The sequence below is a fragment of the Telmatherina bonti genome, assembly GCF_933228915.1.
Source record: "Telmatherina bonti genome assembly, chromosome: 16".
NCBI classification, from domain to species: domain Eukaryota; kingdom Metazoa; phylum Chordata; class Actinopteri; order Atheriniformes; family Telmatherinidae; genus Telmatherina; species Telmatherina bonti.
The window spans coordinates 5,397,623-5,418,634 of record NC_136614.1 but is presented as its reverse complement, the minus strand read 5'-3'; the positions used below and the strand labels follow the sequence as shown (position 1 = coordinate 5,418,634).

The 21,012-nt window shown below is 35.8% G+C and overlaps 1 protein-coding gene across 2 annotated transcripts in view; it reads left to right on the top strand.

Moving 5' to 3' along the window:
* Positions 1–21,012, top strand: part of col12a1b (collagen, type XII, alpha 1b) — a 438,574-nt gene that overhangs the window by 113,321 nt on the left and 304,241 nt on the right. For both annotated transcript variants that reach the window (XM_079255552.1, XM_079255551.1), the window contains exons 13-15: positions 1,029–1,298; positions 3,740–4,006; positions 5,135–5,327. In XM_079255552.1, coding sequence (XP_079111678.1) covers positions 1,029–1,298; positions 3,740–4,006; positions 5,135–5,327 — 730 coding nt within the window. The remainder of the gene's footprint in view (positions 1–1,028; positions 1,299–3,739; positions 4,007–5,134; positions 5,328–21,012) is intronic.

Below are 21,012 nucleotides of genomic sequence, written 5' to 3'. Positions count from 1 at the left end.
ATCACACCTGAACACACCCGAACACACCTGAACACACCTGAACACACCTGAACACACCCGAACACACCCGAACACACCCGAACACACCTGAACACACCTGAACACACCTGAACACACCTGAACACACCTGATCACACCTGTCTACAGCCTACTCACGACCCCAGGAGCCCCCCAGATCAGGACAGACCAGGGTCCGATGCCGTCGGGCTGCAGACAACCGGCACCTTTACAACGGCGGCAACAAGCCTGCAGACGGAGCAGGCAGAGTCCCCCAGGAAGGATCCCCATGAGGATAAACACCGGAGGGAAAAATACTGAACAATAAGACCAAAAATAAAAGCAAATAGAATCAACAGGATAGAACACCAATAAAACCAGGAACCCTGGTAAAACCATCACAGTGGAATAAATAAGCACATGAATAAATAGAGATAGAGGATGATAAAATACATCTGAGCTTGGCTGGAAGCTCAGCTGAACCGGCGGGTCTTCAGCCTCTTCTGGAAAGCATCAATGGTCTCTGCAGCCCTGCGGTTCTCTGGCTGGATGGTCCACAGTCCAGGACCGCAGTGTGGAGCGGGAGGTTTGTTTCTGACTCTGGGAGCAGCTAAAAGCCCGGTTCCAGAGGACATCCGGGTCCAGAGGACCTCTGGGTCCACAGTGTCTTATGGTCTAAAAGCAGGTCCTACACATCAGAAGACCATTCTAAGCACCTAAAAGAAGCTGAAAGTCCATGGTGAACGCAGAGGGAGCCGTTGGAAAAGCGGTGGAACGTGGTCCTGCCCTCTGGTCCTCATCAGAACCCGTGCCGCAGACTTCTGCAGTAGTTGTAGGAGAGAAATACGCTTTTTTCCCCACAAACAGAAGCCGAGAAGCTTAGCATGTGCTAGCTTAGCTGCTGGAAAACATGCAGATCAGCTGTGTCGGGGCCTCCTGTCCTCCAATAGATGATTAATCTGAGCTTTTTATTGCTGAATATAATGAGTATGTCTTCTGTATGTCTTATTAATCCAAACATTTGTTTCCAGAGGCGGGTCCTCCTAAAAACCTGGTCACCAGCGACGTAACCGACACCAGCTTCGTGGCGTCCTGGACGTCGGCGCCCGGGAATGTCAATGAGTATCGAGTTCGCTGGAAGTCACTGTTTTCTGAGGAGTCTGGAGGGAAAATGGTGCCAGGGGACATAACAGATACCGTGCTGGAAGGACTGAGTCCAGAGACGCGTTACCAGGTCTCCGTAGTCGCCGCCTACGGCTACAAAGACAGTGAGCCGCTTACCGGAGAGGAAACCACAGAAGGTGAGAAACACTGAACCTGCAAAACAGATACACACTAAATAAACCATCTATCGTGATCAATAGATTGATAAGATCCTGAGGAATGGATCAAAAGGAGCGACTTCACACCCAATCAGATCCAGAAGTTTTATTTTATTTGGTTTGACTTGAGTAAATTCAGGATTCAACTGGATTCCAACATGAGTAAAGTCGGCTACGGTGTCGCCTTTGTACATGCATCCATCAAAAACATGAAGATGTCATTTCTTCCTCTGGTTGCAGAGTTCCTGCAGTTCGTTCTCTGCTCTCATGGGGCTCTGACATATGATTGGCTGGACATTTGAGGTGGAGATGGTTAACATGAAAAATTGTCACACTGAGCATCAGCAGTGGCTCAGGTGATAGAGTGGGTCAGCCAATGAGAGGAAGGTTGGCAGTTCAAATCCCACTAACCCAGCCATCTGTTGTCGTGTCATGTTGGCCAAGACACTTCACCCTCCTTGCCCCCAGTGTCAACGTGGTGCATGATGGTGGATTAGTCGCTCACAGGCTGCCATGTTTCCATCAGTCTGCTACACATGTAGCTTATCATCACCAAGTAAGAATGTGGAGTGGATAAATGATGGAAATGTTGGCACTTTGAGTGTCATCTGCAATTAGGCACGATATGAATCTCATCCATTATTATTGTTAGAAGGTGGCCAGGTAACCAGTTAGCTAGGTAGATGGTTAACCAGTTAACCAGATAGGCAGGTGGGCAGATAGCCAGTTAACCAGGTAGATAGTTAACCAGCTATCCACATGGGCAGGTAGCCAGTTAGCCAGGTAGATGGTTAACCAGTTAGCCAGATAGGCAGGTGGGCAGGTAGCCGGTTAGCCAGGTAGATAGTTAACCAGCTATCCACGTGGGCAGGTAGCCAGTTAGCCAGGTAGATAGTTAACCAGCTATCCACATGGACAGGTAGCCAGTTAGCCAGGTATATGGTGAACCAGTTAGCCAGATAGGCAGGTGGGCAGATAGCCAGTTAACCAGGTAGATAGTTAACCAGCTATCCACATGGGCAGGTAGCCAGTTAGCAAGGTAGATAGTTAACCAGTTAGCCAGATAGGTAGGTGGGCAGGCGGCCAGTTAGTTAGGTAGATAGTTAACCAGTTAGCCAGATAGCTAGGTGGGCAGGCGGCCAGTTAGTTAGGTAGATAGTTAACCTGTTAGCCAGATCGGTAGGTGGGCAGGCGGCCAGTTAGTTAGGTAGATAGTTAACCAGTTAGCCAGATAGCTAGGTGGGCAGGCGGCCAGTTAGTTAGGTAGATAGTTAACCTGTTAGCCAGATCGGTAGGTGGGCAGGCGGCCAGTTAGTTAGGTAGATAGTTAACCAGTTAGCCAGATAGCTAGGTGGGCAGGCGGCCAGTTAGTTAGGTAGATAGTTAACCTGTTAGCCAGATCGGCAGGTGGGCAGGCGGCCAGTTAGTTAGGTAGATAGTTAACCAGTTAGCCAGATAGCTAGGTGGGCAGGCGGCCAGCTAGTTAGGTAGATAGTTAACCAGTTAGCCAGATAGGCAGGTGGGCAGGCAGTCAGTTAGCCAGGTAGACAGTTAACCTGTTAGCCAGATGGGCAGTTAGCCAGGTAGCCAGATGGGCAGTTAACCAGTTATCCAGATAGTTAGGTGGGTAGGTAGCCAGTTAGCCAGGTAGCTAGTTAACCAGTTAGCTATGTAGGGAGGTAGCCAGTTAGGCAGGTAGATAGTTAACCAATTAGACAGTTAGCCAGGTGGGTAGGTAGCCAGTTAGCCATGTAGGCAGGCACCCAGTTAGCCAGGTAGATAGTTACCCAGTTAGCCAGATAGCTAGGTGGGGAGGTAGCCAGAGCAAATGGAAAACCACGAAATTATGTTACCGGCCTACCAGGTTGACTGGTTAACTACCTATCTGCCTAAATGGCTACCTGCCCACCTGGCTATCTAGCTAACTGGTTAATTATCTACCTAGCTAATGACCCACCTGGCTAACTGGCTGCCTTCCCACCTAGCTATCTAGCTAACTGGTTAACTATCTACCTGGCTAATGACAATTAACCAGTTAGCTAGATAGCCAGGTGGGCAGGTAGCCATTTAGGCAGATAGGTAGTTAACCAGTCAACCTGGTAGGCCGGTAACATAATTTCGTGGTTTTCCATTCGCTCTGGAGGATTCGCCGCTCCTTTTCAGAAGCTCTTCACCTTCATTTCTTTGTAATTTCTTATAAAACTGCATTTTGCCATTGTTTTCTATCAAGGATGGAGATTTTTTTTCTCTTTAAGTAAAAACATTTCCATCCAGTCCTCCTTCTGTAAACACCATGCCATTTTTATCTGAAATGAACTGGTCATGTATGTGGGCTGATGGACATACATCCAATGGGAAGTTATTAGACAGCTCAATTTGCAGTGAGTTTCCTTATTTAACTCATCACCTTCTTCTTCCAGCTTCAGCTGCTGCTCTGAAACTGTCGGTGTCGAACGAGACAGAGCGGACCATGAAAGTCACCTGGACCGCTGCACCTGGGAAGGTCCTTAACTACCGGCTCAAGTACGTCCCCCTCGGTGGGGACAAAGAGGTGGTCATGAAGATGGCGGGGACACTCACCTCCACCATCATGAAGCGCCTGCACCCCATGACCACCTACAACATCACCGTCCTGCCCATCTACAAGCGCGGGGAAGGAAAAGCAAGGCAAGGAGTAGGAACGACACGTACGTTGGTCCATAATTCAACCCTCAGAGACACGTCCATCTTAAAAAGACCTGTAAAGCTGTCATCAGCATGTGGTCCCTGGTGGAGGTTAGGTGGGGTTCAGATAAAGCTGCTGGCATCAGAGGTAGAGATAAGCCCAGATCATCATGAATCTGCTGTTCAATAATCCTTTATTCAACATCATGGTAGAGGCTCTGTGATGACAGACACTAAAAATATGGTTTTAAAGCCACATTTTCCCACTTTGATGCCAAATTATTCACCAGTTTGACAAAAATTACATAATAAGGGAAAGCTACTTAATTCCTGGGTATGTTATTAATTCATAACTTGTCAATAATTTTTGGCTTTTATGAATCAGTTGTACTGTTTATCACTGAGGTAAACTTTAATTATATTTGTATAAATATGGAATTATATGTTTATTGTTGGCCAATTGGATGCAAATAATAAAATACAGCATCCTCCTTTGTTGTAAACCAGTTTCCATGACAACACAATCTGCTTTTAGGTTTACTGTAACGTCAGGATTAGATGATGTTAAATAAGTGTCCTGCATCAGGAGTTTGTTCAGTTCTGCAGTAAAATGAATCCATATCGTCTTTAAACATGATCGTTTAATCATCTAGACCTGGTCCCAGTGGGTTCAGTTCTTCTGAGGTCTGATTGATCCACAAAGGTGTAAACAACCAGAACCAGTTCTGTAAATGATCTATAAATCAGTCAAGTTCATATTTGATTGGTTTAAACATGTAAAAGAGCAAAGAAGAAGAAAAAGTGAAAAAGTGACTCGTTGTGCTGCTTCATGACCCCTCCAATGACCGCAGGATATTTTGACTTCATACATGATCTCATTTATGATCACAGTGTCAAAAGAAGAAACTTGCTGGTTTTAATCCAGTTAATGAGCCAAAGTTGGACCCGACTTGCTGCTTTTTATTTAGATTATTAGTAAGGAGACCGTGAACCAATCACCAATGACTCCGGACTGGGGTTCCACCACCGACTCAGACTTCCAGGAATTGTATTATGGACTAATGAAGCCTGAATGTGGCGGCTCTTCTTTTAACCAATCAGGTTCTAGATGATTCTGTCCTGAACTTCCTGCTGCCTTCCCTCTCTTTCAGTCTCACCCTACAAGCCTCCCAGGAACCTGCAGACCTCTGAGCCCACCAGGAACAGTTTCAGGGTCTCCTGGGACCCGGCACCAGGAGATGTCAGGGGCTACAAAGTGACCTTTCACCCCACAGGGAACGACGTGGACCTGGGGGAGCTCCTTGTGGGTCCGTATGACAATACGGTGGTTCTGGAGGAACTTAGGTAGGATCAAGCAGCAAACCTATGGCAGTTAAAAGTGAAGCCAAAACCTGCAGTTCCCCCTTCATCCACTAGGGTCTCCAAAACACAGCGAATCTCCACAGACTCCTATGTTAAAAAGACCAACTTCACAGCAGGAATAAACATGTTTACAGCAGAAATAAACACGTTTACAGCAGGAATAAACACGTTTACAGCAGAAATAAACACGTTTACAGCAGAAAGAACATGTTTACAGACGAAATAAACATGTTTACAGCAGGAATAAACACGTTTACTGCAGAAATAAACATGTTTACAGCAGAAATAAACACGTTTACTGCAGGAATAAACATGTTTACAGCAGAAATAAACACGTTTACAGCAGAAATGACCACGTTTACAGCAGAAATAAACACGTTTACAGCAGGAATAAACACGTTTACAGCAGAAAGCAACATGTTTACAGCAGAAATGAACATGTTTACAGCAGAAAGCAACATGTTTACAGAAGAAATAGACATGTTTACAGCAGAAATAAACGTTTACAGCAGAAATAACCAAGTTTACAGCAGAAATAACTATGTTTACAGCAGAAAGCAACATGTTTACGGCAGAAATAAACATGTTTACAGCAGAAATAAACATGTTTACAGCAGAAAGCAGCATGTTTACAGACGAAATAGACATGTTTACAGCAGAATTAAACATGTTTACAGCAGAAATAACCAAGTTTACAGCAGAAATAAACATGTTTACAGCAGAAATAAACACTTTTACAGCAATAATAAACACATTTACAGCAGAAAGAAACACGTTTACAGCTGAAATCACCAAGTTTACAGCAGAAACATGTTTACGGCAGAAATAAACATGTTTACAGACAAATAGACATGTTTACAGCAGAACTAAACATGTTTACAGCAGAAATAACCAAGTTTACAGCAGAAATAAACATGTTTACAGCAGAAATAACCAAGTTTACAGCAGAAATAAACATGTTTACAGCAGAAATAAACATGTTTACAGCAGAAAACAACATGTTTACAGAAGAAATAGACATGTTTACAGCAGAAATAAACATGTTTACAGCAGAAATAACCACATTTACAGCACAAATAAACATGTTTACAGCAGAAAAAGACATGTTTACGGCAGAAATAAACATGTTTACAGCAGAAAAAGACATGTTTACGGCAGAAATAAACATGTTTACAGCAGAAATAAACATGTTTACAGCAGAAATAACCAAGTTTACAGCAGAAATAAACATGTTCACAGCATAAATAAACATGTTTACAGCAGAAATAACCAAGTTTACAGCAGAAATAAACATGTTTACAGCAGAAATAACCAAGTTTACAGCAGAAATAAACATGTTTACAGCAGAAATAAACATGTTTACAGGAGGAATAACCAAGTTTAAAGCAAAAAGAAACATGTTTACAGACGAAATAGACATGTTTACAACAGAAATAAACACATTTATTGCAGAAATAAATATGTTTACAGCAGGAATAAACACGTTTACTGCAGAAATAAACATGTTTACAGCAGAAATGACCACGTTTACGGAAGAAAGAAACACGTTTACAGCAGGAATAAACACGTTTACAGCAGAAATAAACATGTTTACAGCAGAAAGAACATGTTTACAGCAGACAGCAACATGTTTACAGCTGAAATGAACATGTTTACAGCAGAAAGCAACATGTTTACAGACGAAATAGACATGTTTACAGCAGAAATAAACATGTTTACAGCAGAAATAACCAAGTTTACAGCAGAAATAACCAAGTTTACAGCAGAAATAAACATGTTTACAGCAGAAATAAACATGTTTACAGCAGAAAGCAACATGTTCACAGACGAAATAGACATGTTTACAGCAGAACTAAACATGTTTACAGCAGAAATAACCAAGTTTACAGCAGAAATAAACATGTTTACAGCAGAAATAAACACTTTTACAGCAATAATAAACACATTTACAGCAGAAAGAAACACGTTTACAGCTGAAATCACCAAGTTTACAGCAGAAACATGTTTACGGCAGAAATAAACATGTTTACAGACAAATAGACATGTTTACAGCAGAACTAAACATGTTTACAGCAGAAATAACCAAGTTTACAGCAGAAATAAACATGTTTACAGCAGAAATAACCAAGTTTACAGCAGAAATAAACATGTTTACAGCAGAAATAAACATGTTTACAGCAGAAAACAACATGTTTACAGAAGAAATAGACATGTTTACAGCAGAAATAAACATGTTTACAGCAGAAATAACCACATTTACAGCACAAATAAACATGTTTACAGCAGAAAAAGACATGTTTACGGCAGAAATAAACATGTTTACAGCAGAAAAAGACATGTTTACGGCAGAAATAAACATGTTTACAGCAGAAATAAACATGTTTACAGCAGAAATAACCAAGTTTACAGCAGAAATAAACATGTTCACAGCATAAATAAACATGTTTACAGCAGAAATAACCAAGTTTACAGCAGAAATAAACATGTTTACAGCAGAAATAACCAAGTTTACAGCAGAAATAAACATGTTTACAGCAGAAATAAACATGTTTACAGGAGGAATAACCAAGTTTAAAGCAAAAAGAAACATGTTTACAGACGAAATAGACATGTTTACAACAGAAATAAACACATTTATTGCAGAAATAAATATGTTTACAGCAGGAATAAACACGTTTACTGCAGAAATAAACATGTTTACAGCAGAAATGACCACGTTTACGGAAGAAAGAAACACGTTTACAGCAGGAATAAACACGTTTACAGCAGAAATAAACATGTTTACAGCAGAAAGAACATGTTTACAGCAGACAGCAACATGTTTACAGCTGAAATGAACATGTTTACAGCAGAAAGCAACATGTTTACAGACGAAATAGACATGTTTACAGCAGAAATAAACATGTTTACAGCAGAAATAACCAAGTTTACAGCAGAAATAACCAAGTTTACAGCAGAAATAAACATGTTTACAGCAGAAATAAACATGTTTACAGCAGAAAGCAACATGTTCACAGACGAAATAGACATGTTTACAGCAGAACTAAACATGTTTACAGCAGAAATAATCAAGTTTACAGCAGAAATAAACATGTTTACAGCAGAAATAAACACTTTTACAGCAATAATAAACACATTTACAGCAGAAAGAAACACGTTTACAGCTGAAATCACCAAGTTTACAGCAGAAACATGTTTACAGTAGATATAAACATGTTTACGGCAGAAATAAACATGTTTACAGCAGAAAGCAACATGTTTACAGACAAAATAGACATGTTTACAGCAGAACTAAACATGTTTACAGCAGAAATAACCAAGTTTACAGCAGAAATAAACATGTTTACAGCAGAAATATACATGTTCACAGCATAAATAAACATGTTTACAGCAGAAATAACCAAGTTTACAGCAGAAATAAACATGTTTACAGCAGAACTAAACATGTTTACAGCAGAAATAATCAAGTTTACAGCAGAAAGCAACATGTTTACGGCAGAAATAAACATGTTTACAGCAGAAATAAACATGTTTACAGCAGAAAGCAGCATGTTTACAGACGAAATAGACATGTTTACAGCAGAATTAAACATGTTTACAGCAGAAATAACCAAGTTTACAGCAGAAATAAACATGTTTACAGCAGAAATAAACACTTTTACAGCAATAATAAACACATTTACAGCAGAAAGAAACACGTTTACAGCTGAAATCACCAAGTTTACAGCAGAAACATGTTTACGGCAGAAATAAACATGTTTACAGACAAATAGACATGTTTACAGCAGAACTAAACATGTTTACAGCAGAAATAACCAAGTTTACAGCAGAAATAAACATGTTTACAGCAGAAATAACCAAGTTTACAGCAGAAATAAACATGTTTACAGCAGAAATAAACATGTTTACAGCAGAAAACAACATGTTTACAGAAGAAATAGACATGTTTACAGCAGAAATAAACATGTTTACAGCAGAAATAACCACATTTACAGCACAAATAAACATGTTTACAGCAGAAAAAGACATGTTTACGGCAGAAATAAACATGTTTACAGCAGAAATAATCAAGTTTACAGCAGAAAGCAACATGTTTACGGCAGAAATAAACATGTTTACAGCAGAAATAAACATGTTTACAGCAGAAAGCAGCATGTTTACAGACGAAATAGACATGTTTACAGCAGAATTAAACATGTTTACAGCAGAAATAACCAAGTTTACAGCAGAAATAAACATGTTTACAGCAGAAATAAACACTTTTACAGCAATAATAAACACATTTACAGCAGAAAGAAACACGTTTACAGCTGAAATCACCAAGTTTACAGCAGAAACATGTTTACGGCAGAAATAAACATGTTTACAGACAAATAGACATGTTTACAGCAGAACTAAACATGTTTACAGCAGAAATAACCAAGTTTACAGCAGAAATAAACATGTTTACAGCAGAAATAACCAAGTTTACAGCAGAAATAAACATGTTTACAGCAGAAATAAACATGTTTACAGCAGAAAACAACATGTTTACAGAAGAAATAGACATGTTTACAGCAGAAATAAACATGTTTACAGCAGAAATAACCACATTTACAGCACAAATAAACATGTTTACAGCAGAAAAAGACATGTTTACGGCAGAAATAAACATGTTTACAGCAGAAAAAGACATGTTTACGGCAGAAATAAACATGTTTACAGCAGAAATAAACATGTTTACAGCAGAAATAACCAAGTTTACAGCAGAAATAAACATGTTCACAGCATAAATAAACATGTTTACAGCAGAAATAACCAAGTTTACAGCAGAAATAAACATGTTTACAGCAGAAATAACCAAGTTTACAGCAGAAATAAACATGTTCACAGCATAAATAAACATGTTTACAGCAGAAATAACCAAGTTTACAGCAGAAATAAACATGTTTACAGCAGAAATAACCAAGTTTACAGCAGAAATAAACATGTTTACAGCAGAAATAAACATGTTTACAGGAGGAATAACCAAGTTTAAAGCAAAAAGAAACATGTTTACAGACGAAATAGACATGTTTACAACAGAAATAAACACATTTATTGCAGAAATAAATATGTTTACAGCAGGAATAAACACGTTTACTGCAGAAATAAACATGTTTACAGCAGAAATGACCACGTTTACGGAAGAAAGAAACACGTTTACAGCAGGAATAAACACGTTTACAGCAGAAATAAACATGTTTACAGCAGAAAGAACATGTTTACAGCAGACAGCAACATGTTTACAGCTGAAATGAACATGTTTACAGCAGAAAGCAACATGTTTACAGGCGAAATAGACATGTTTACAGCAGAAATAAACATGTTTACAGCAGAAATAACCAAGTTTACAGCAGAAATAACCAAGTTTACAGCAGAAATAAACATGTTTACAGCAGAAATAAACATGTTCACAGACGAAATAGACATGTTTACAGCAGAACTAAACATGTTTACAGCAGAAATAATCAAGTTTACAGCAGAAATAAACATGTTTACAGCCGAAATAAACACTTTTACAGCAATAATAAACACATTTACAGCAGAAAGAAACACGTTTACAGATGAAATCACCAAGTTTACAGCAGAAACATGTTTACAGTAGATATAAACATGTTTACGGCAGAAATAAACATGTTTACAGCAGAAAGCAACATGTTTACAGACAAAATAGACATGTTTACAGCAGAACTAAACATGTTTACAGCAGAAATAACCAAGTTTACAGCAGAAATAAACATGTTTACAGCAGAAATATACATGTTCACAGCATAAATAAACATGTTTACAGCAGAAATAACCAAGTTTACAGCAGAAATAAACATGTTTACAGCAGAACTAAACATGTTTACAGCAGAAATAATCAAGTTTACAGCAGAAAGCAACATGTTTACGGCAGAAATAAACATGTTTACAGCAGAAATAAACATGTTTACAGCAGAAAGCAGCATGTTTACAGACGAAATAGACATGTTTACAGCAGAATTAAACATGTTTACAGCAGAAATAACCAAGTTTACAGCAGAAATAAACATGTTTACAGCAGAAATAAACACTTTTACAGCAATAATAAACACATTTACAGCAGAAAGAAACACGTTTACAGCTGAAATCACCAAGTTTACAGCAGAAACATGTTTACGGCAGAAATAAACATGTTTACAGACAAATAGACATGTTTACAGCAGAACTAAACATGTTTACAGCAGAAATAACCAAGTTTACAGCAGAAATAAACATGTTTACAGCAGAAATAACCAAGTTTACAGCAGAAATAAACATGTTTACAGCAGAAATAAACATGTTTACAGCAGAAAACAACATGTTTACAGAAGAAATAGACATGTTTACAGCAGAAATAAACATGTTTACAGCAGAAATAACCACATTTACAGCACAAATAAACATGTTTACAGCAGAAAAAGACATGTTTACGGCAGAAATAAACATGTTTACAGCAGAAAAAGACATGTTTACGGCAGAAATAAACATGTTTACAGCAGAAATAAACATGTTTACAGCAGAAATAACCAAGTTTACAGCAGAAATAAACATGTTCACAGCATAAATAAACATGTTTACAGCAGAAATAAACATGTTTACAGCATAAATAAACATGTTTACAGCAGAAATAACCAAGTTTACAGCAGAAATAAACATGTTTACAGCAGAAATAACCAAGTTTACAGCAGAAATAAACATGTTTACAGCAGAAATAAACATGTTTACAGGAGGAATAACCAAGTTTAAAGCAAAAAGAAACATGTTTACAGACGAAATAGACATGTTTACAACAGAAATAAACACATTTATTGCAGAAATAAATATGTTTACAGCAGGAATAAACACGTTTACAGCAGAAATAAACATGTTCACAGCATAAATAAACATGTTTACAGCAGAAATAACCAAGTTTACAGCAGAAATAAACATGTTTACAGCAGAAATAACCAAGTTTACAGCAGAAATAAACATGTTTACAGCAGAAATAAACATGTTTACAGGAGGAATAACCAAGTTTAAAGCAAAAAGAAACATGTTTACAGACGAAATAGACATGTTTACAACAGAAATAAACACATTTATTGCAGAAATAAATATGTTTACAGCAGGAATAAACACGTTTACTGCAGAAATAAACATGTTTACAGCAGAAATGACCACGTTTACGGAAGAAAGAAACACGTTTACAGCAGGAATAAACACGTTTACAGCAGAAATAAACATGTTTACAGCAGAAAGAACATGTTTACAGCAGACAGCAACATGTTTACAGCTGAAATGAACATGTTTACAGCAGAAAGCAACATGTTTACAGACGAAATAGACATGTTTACAGCAGAAATAAACATGTTTACAGCAGAAATAACCAAGTTTACAGCAGAAATAACCAAGTTTACAGCAGAAATAAACATGTTTACAGCAGAAATAAACATGTTTACAGCAGAAAGCAACATGTTCACAGACGAAATAGACATGTTTACAGCAGAACTAAACATGTTTACAGCAGAAATAAACATGTTTACAGCAGAAATAAACACTTTTACAGCAATAATAAACACATTTACAGCAGAAAGAAACACGTTTACAGCTGAAATCACCAAGTTTACAGCAGAAACATGTTTACAGTAGATATAAACATGTTTACGGCAGAAATAAACATGTTTACAGCAGAAAGCAACATGTTTACAGACAAAATAGACATGTTTACAGCAGAACTAAACATGTTTACAGCAGAAATAACCAAGTTTACAGCAGAAATAAACATGTTTACAGCAGAAATATACATGTTCACAGCATAAATAAACATGTTTACAGCAGAAATAACCAAGTTTACAGCAGAAATAAACATGTTTACAGCAGAAATAAACATGTTTACAGCAGAAATAAACATGTTTACAGGAGGAATAACCAAGTTTACAGCAAAAAGAAACATGTTTACAGACGAAAGAGACATGTTTACAAGAGAAATAAACACATTTATTGCAGAAATAAACATGTTTACAGCAGAAATAACAAAGTTTACAGCAGAAATAAATATATTTACAGCAGAAATAACCAAGTTTACAGCAGAAATAAACATGTTTACAGCAGAAAAATACATGTTTACGGCAGAAATAAACATGTTTACAGCAGAAATAAACATGTTTACAGCAGAAAGCAGCATGTTTACAGACAAAATAGACATGTTTACAGCAGAACTAAACATGTTTACAGCAGAAATAACCAAGTTTACAGCAGAAATAAACATGGTTACAGACGAAATAGACATGTTTACAGCAGGAATAACCAAGTTTACAGCAAAGAGAAACATGTTTACAGACGAAATAGACATGTTTACAAGAGAAAAAAACACATTTATTGCAGAAATAAACATGTTTACAGCAGAAATAAATATATTTACAGCAGAAATAACCAAGTTTACAGCAGAAATAAACATGTTTACAGCAGAAAAATACATGTTTACGGCAGAAATAAACATGTTTACAGCAGAAAACAACATGTTTACAGAAGAAATAGACATGTTTACAGCAGAAATAAACATGTTTACAGCAGAAATAACCAAGTTTACAGCACAAATGAACATGTTTACAGCAGAAATTAACACTTTTACAGCAATAATAAACACATTTACAGCAGAAAGAAACACGTTTACAGCTGAAATCACCAACTTTACAGCAGAAACATGTTTACAGCAGAAAAATACATGTTTACGGCAGAAATAAACATGTTTACAGCAGAAATAAACATGTTTACAGCAGAAAGAACATGTTTACAGCAGAAATAAACATGTTTACAGCAGGAATAAACACGTTTACAGCAGAAATGACCACGTTTACGGAAGAAAGAAACACGTTTACAGCAGGAATAAACACGTTTACAGCAGAAATAAACATGTTTACAGCAGAAAGAACATGTTTACAGCAGACAGCAACATGTTTACAGCTGAAATGAACATGTTTACAGCAGAAAGCAACATGTTTACAGACGAAATAGACATGTTTACAGCAGAAATAAACATGTTTACAGCAGAAATAACCAAGTTTACAGCAGAAATAAACATGTTTACAGCAGAAATAAACATGTTTACAGCAGAAAGCAACATGTTCACAGACGAAATAGACATGTTTACAGCAGAACTAAACATGTTTACAGCAGAAATAATCAAGTTTACAGCAGAAATAAACATGTTTACAGCAGAAATAAACACTTTTACAGCAATAATAAACACATTTACAGCAGAAAGAAACACGTTTACAGCTGAAATCACCAAGTTTACAGCAGAAACATGTTTACAGCAGATATAAACATGTTTACGGCAGAAATAAACATGTTTACAGCAGAAAGCAACATGTTTACAGACAAAATAGACATGTTTACAGCAGAACTAAACATGTTTACAGCAGAAATAACAAAGTTTACAGCAGAAATATACATGTTCACAGCATAAATAAACATGTTTACAGCAGAAATAACCAAGTTTACAGCAGAAATAAACATGTTTACAGCAGAAAGAACCAAGTTTACAGCAGAAATAAACATGTTTACAGCAGAAATAAACATGTTTACAGGAGGAATAACCAAGTTTACAGCAAAAAGAAACATGTTTACAGACGAAATAGACATGTTTACAAGAGAAATAAACACATTTATTGCAGAAATAAACATGTTTACAGCAGAAATAACAAAGTTTACAGCAGAAATAAATATATTTACAGCAGAAATAACCAAGTTTACAGCAGAAATAAACATGTTTACAGCAGAAAAAGACATGTTTACGGCAGAAATAAACATGTTTACAGCAGAAATAAACATGTTTACAGCAGAAAGCAGCATGTTTACAGACAAAATAGACATGTTTACAGCAGAACTAAACATGTTTACAGCAGAAATAACCAAGTTTACAGCAGAAATAAACATGGTTACAGACGAAATAGACATGTTTACAGCAGAAAGCAGCATGTTTACAGACAAAATAGACATGTTTACAGCAGAACTAAACATGTTTACAGCAGAAATAACCAAGTTTACAGCAGAAATAAACATGGTTACAGACGAAATAGACATGTTTACAGCAGAAATAACCAAGTTTACAGCAGAAATAAACATGTTTACAGCAGAAATAAACATGTTTACAGGAGGAATAACCAAGTTTACAGCAAAAAGAAACATGTTTACAGACGAAATAGACATGTTTACAAGAGAAATAAACACATTTATTGCAGAAATAAACATGTTTACAGCAGAAATAAACATGTTTACAGCAGAAAAATACATGTTTACAGCAGAAATAAACATGTTTACAGCAGAAAGAACATGTTTACAGCAGAAATAAACATGTTTACAGCAGGAATAAACACGTTTACAGCAGAAATGACCACGTTTACGGAAGAAAGAAACACGTTTACAGCAGGAATAAACACGTTTACAGCAGAAATAAACATGTTTACAGCAGAAAGAACATGTTTACAGCAGACAGCAACATGTTTACAGCTGAAATGAACATGTTTACAGCAGAAAGCAACATGTTTACAGACGAAATAGACATGTTTACAGCAGAAATAAACATGTTTACAGCAGAAATAACCAAGTTTACAGCAGAAATAAACATGTTTACAGCAGAAATAAACATGTTTACAGCAGAAAGCAACATGTTCACAGACGAAATAGACATGTTTACAGCAGAACTAAACATGTTTACAGCAGAAATAATCAAGTTTACAGCAGAAATAAACATGTTTACAGCAGAAATAAACACTTTTACAGCAATAATAAACACATTTACAGCAGAAAGAAACACGTTTACAGCTGAAATCACCAAGTTTACAGCAGAAACATGTTTACAGCAGATATAAACATGTTTACGGCAGAAATAAACATGTTTACAGCAGAAAGCAACATGTTTACAGACAAAATAGACATGTTTACAGCAGAACTAAACATGTTTACAGCAGAAATAACAAAGTTTACAGCAGAAATATACATGTTCACAGCATAAATAAACATGTTTACAGCAGAAATAACCAAGTTTACAGCAGAAAGAAACACGTTTACAGCTGAAATCACCAAGTTTACAGCAGAAACATGTTTACAGTAGATATAAACATGTTTACGGCAGAAATAAACATGTTTACAGCAGAAAGCAACATGTTTACAGACAAAATAGACATGTTTACAGCAGAACTAAACATGTTTACAGCAGAAATAACCAAGTTTACAGCAGAAATAAACATGTTTACAGCAGAAATATACATGTTCACAGCATAAATAAACATGTTTACAGCAGAAATAACCAAGTTTACAGCAGAAATAAACATGTTTACAGCAGAAATAAACATGTTTACAGGAGGAATAACCAAGTTTACAGCAAAAAGAAACATGTTTACAGACGAAAGAGACATGTTTACAAGAGAAATAAACACATTTATTGCAGAAATAAACATGTTTACAGCAGAAATAACAAAGTTTACAGCAGAAATAAATATATTTACAGCAGAAATAACCAAGTTTACAGCAGAAATAAACATGTTTACAGCAGAAAAATACATGTTTACGGCAGAAATAAACATGTTTACAGCAGAAATAAACATGTTTACAGCAGAAAGCAGCATGTTTACAGACAAAATAGACATGTTTACAGCAGAACTAAACATGTTTACAGCAGAAATAACCAAGTTTACAGCAGAAATAAACATGGTTACAGACGAAATAGACATGTTTACAGCAGGAATAACCAAGTTTACAGCAGAAATAAATATATTTACAGCAGAAATAACCAAGTTTACAGCAGAAATAAACATGTTTACAGCAGAAAACAACATGTTTACAGAAGAAATAGACATGTTTACAGCAGAAAGAAACACTTTTACAGCTGAAATCACCAACTTTACAGCAGAAACATGTTTACAGCAGAAAAATACATGTTTACGGCAGAAATAAACATGTTTACAGCAGAAATAACCATGTTTACAGCAGAAAGAACATGTTTACAGCAGAAATAAACATGTTTACAGCAGGAATAAACACGTTTACAGCAGAAATGACCACGTTTACGGAAGAAAGAAACACGTTTACAGCAGGAATAAACACGTTTACAGCAGAAATAAACATGTTTACAGCAGAAAGAACATGTTTACAGCAGAAAGCAACATGTTTACAGACGAAATAGACATGTTTACAGCAGAAATAAACATGTTTACAGCAGAAATAACCAAGTTTACAGCAGAAATAAACATGTTTACAGCAGAAATAAACATGTTTACAGCAGAAAGCAACATGTTCACAGACGAAATAGACATGTTTACAGCAGAACTAAACATGTTTACAGCAGAAATAATCAAGTTTACAGCAGAAATAAACATGTTTACAGCAGAAATAAACACTTTTACAGCAATAATAAACACATTTACAGCAGAAAGAAACACGTTTACAGCTGAAATCACCAAGTTTACAGCAGAAACATGTTTACAGCAGATATAAACATGTTTACGGCAGAAATAAACATGTTTACAGCAGAAAGCAACATGTTTACAGACAAAATAGACATGTTTACAGCAGAACTAAACATGTTTACAGCAGAAATAACAAAGTTTACAGCAGAAATATACATGTTCACAGCATAAATAAACATGTTTACAGCAGAAATAACCAAGTTTACAGCAGAAATAAACATGTTTACAGCAGAAAGAACCAAGTTTACAGCAGAAATAAACATGTTTACAGCAGAAATAAACATGTTTACAGGAGGAATAACCAAGTTTACAGCAAAAAGAAACATGTTTACAGACGAAATAGACATGTTTACAAGAGAAATAAACACATTTATTGCAGAAATAAACATGTTTACAGCAGAAATAACAAAGTTTACAGCAGAAATAAATATATTTACAGACAAAATAGACATGTTTACAGCAGAAATAAACATGTTTACAGCAGAAAAATACATGTTTACGGCAGAAATAAACATGTTTACAGCAGAAATAAACATGTTTACAGCAGAAAGCAGCATGTTTACAGACAAAATAGACATGTTTACAGCAGAAATAAACATGTTTACAGCAGAAATAACCAAGTTTACAGCAGAAATAAACATGGTTACAGACGAAATAGACATGTTTACAGCAGAAATAACCAAGTTTACAGCAGAAATAAACATGTTTACAGCAGAAATAAACATGTTTACAGGAGGAATAACCAAGTTTACAGCAAAAAGAAACATGTTTACAGACGAAATAGACATGTTTACAAGAGAAATAAACACATTTATTGCAGAAATAAACATGTTTACAGCAGAAATAACCAAGTTTACAGCAGAAATAAACATGTTTACAGCAGAAAAATACATGTTTCCGGCAGAAATAAACATGTTTACAGTAGAAATAAACATGTTTACAGCAGAAATAACCATGTTTACAGCAGAAATAACCAAGTTTACAGCAGAAATAAACATGTTTACAGCAGAAATAAACATGTTTACAGGAGGAATAACCAAGTTTACAGCAAAAAGAAACATGTTTACAGACGAAATAGACATGTTTACAAGAGAAATAAACACATTTATTGCAGAAATAAACATGTTTACAGCAGAAATAACAAAGTTTACAGCAGAAATAAATATATTTACAGCAGACATAACCAAGTTTACAGCAGAAATAAACATGTTTACAGCAGAAAAATACATGTTTACGGCAGAAATAAACATGTTTACAGCAGAAAACAACATGTTTACAGAAGAAATAGACATGTTTACAGCAGAAATAAACATGTTTACAGCAGAAATAACCAAGTTTACAGCACAAATGAACATGTTTACAGCAGAAATAAACACTTTTACAGCAATAATAAACACATTTACAGCAGAAAGAAACACGTTTACAGCTGAAATCACCAACTTTACAGCAGAAACATGTTTACAGCAGAAAAAGACATGTTTACGGCAGAAATAAACATGTTTACAGCAGAAAGCAACATCTTTACAGACAAAATAGACATGTTTACAGCAGAACTAAACATGTTTACAGCAGAAATAACCAAGTTTACAGCAGAAATAAACATGTTTACAGCAGAAATAAACATGTTTACAGGAGGAATAACCAAGTTTACAGCAAAAAGAAACATGTTTACAGACGAAATAGACATGTTTACAACAGAAATAAACACATTTATTGCAGAAATAAACATGTTTACAGCAGGAATAAACACGTTTACTGCAGAAATAAACATGTTTACAGCAGGAATAAACACGTTTACAGCAGAAATAACCAAGTTTACAGCAGAAATAAACACGTTTACAGCAGGAATAAATACGTTTACAGCAGAAAGCAGCATGTTTACAGACAAAATAGACATGTTTACAGTAGAACTAAACATGTTTACAGCAGAAATAACCAAGTTTACAGCAGAAATAAACATGGTTACAGACGAAATAGACATGTTTACAGCAGAAATAACCAAGTTTACAGCAGAAATAAACATGTTTACAGCAGAAATAAACATGTTTACAGGAGGAATAACCAAGTTTACAGCAAAAAGAAACATGTTTACAGACGAAATAGACATGTTTACAAGAGAAATAAACACATTTATTGCAGAAATAAACATGTTTACAGCAGAAATAACAAAGTTTACAGCAGAAATAAATATATTTACAGCAGACATAACCAAGTTTACAGCAGAAATAAACATGTTTACAGCAGAAAAATACATGTTTACGGCAGAAATAAACATGTTTACAGCAGAAAACAACATGTCTACAGAAGAAATAGACATGTTTACAGCAGAAATAAACATGTTTACAGCAGAAATAACCAAGTTTACAGCACAAATGAACATGTTTACAGCAGAAATAAACACTTTTACAGCAATAATAAACACATTTACAGCAGAAAGAAACACGTTTACAGCTGAAATCACCAACTTTACAGCAGAAACATGTTTACAGCAGAAAAAGACATGTTTACGGCAGAAATAAACATGTTTACAGCAGAAAGCAACATGTTTACAGACAAAATAGACATGTTTACAGCAGAACTAAACATGTTTACAGCAGAAATAACCAAGTTTACAGCAGAAATAAACATGTTTACAGCAGAAATAAACATGTTTACAGGAGGAATAACCAAGTTTACAGCAAAAAGAAACATGTTTACAGACGAAATAGACATGTTTACAACAGAAATAAACACATTTATTGCAGAAATAAACATGTTTACAGCAGGAATAAACACGTTTACTGCAGAAATAAACATGTTTACAGCAGGAATAAACACGTTTACAGCAGAAATGACCACGTTTACAGCAGAAATAAACACGTTTACAGCAGGAATAAACACGTTTACAGCAGAAATAAACATGTTTACAGCAGAAAGAACATGTTTACAGCAGAAAGCAACATGTTTACAGCAGAAATGAACATGTTTACAGCAGAAAGCAACATGTTTACAGACGAAATAGACATGTTTACAGCAGAAATAAACATGTTTACAGCAGAAATAAACATGTTTACAGCAGAAATAAACATGTTTACAGCAGAAAGCAACATGTTTACAGACGAAATAGACATGTTTACAGCAGAAATAAACATGTTTACAGCAGAAATAAACATGTTTATAGCAGAAATAAACATGTTTACAGCAGAAATAATCAA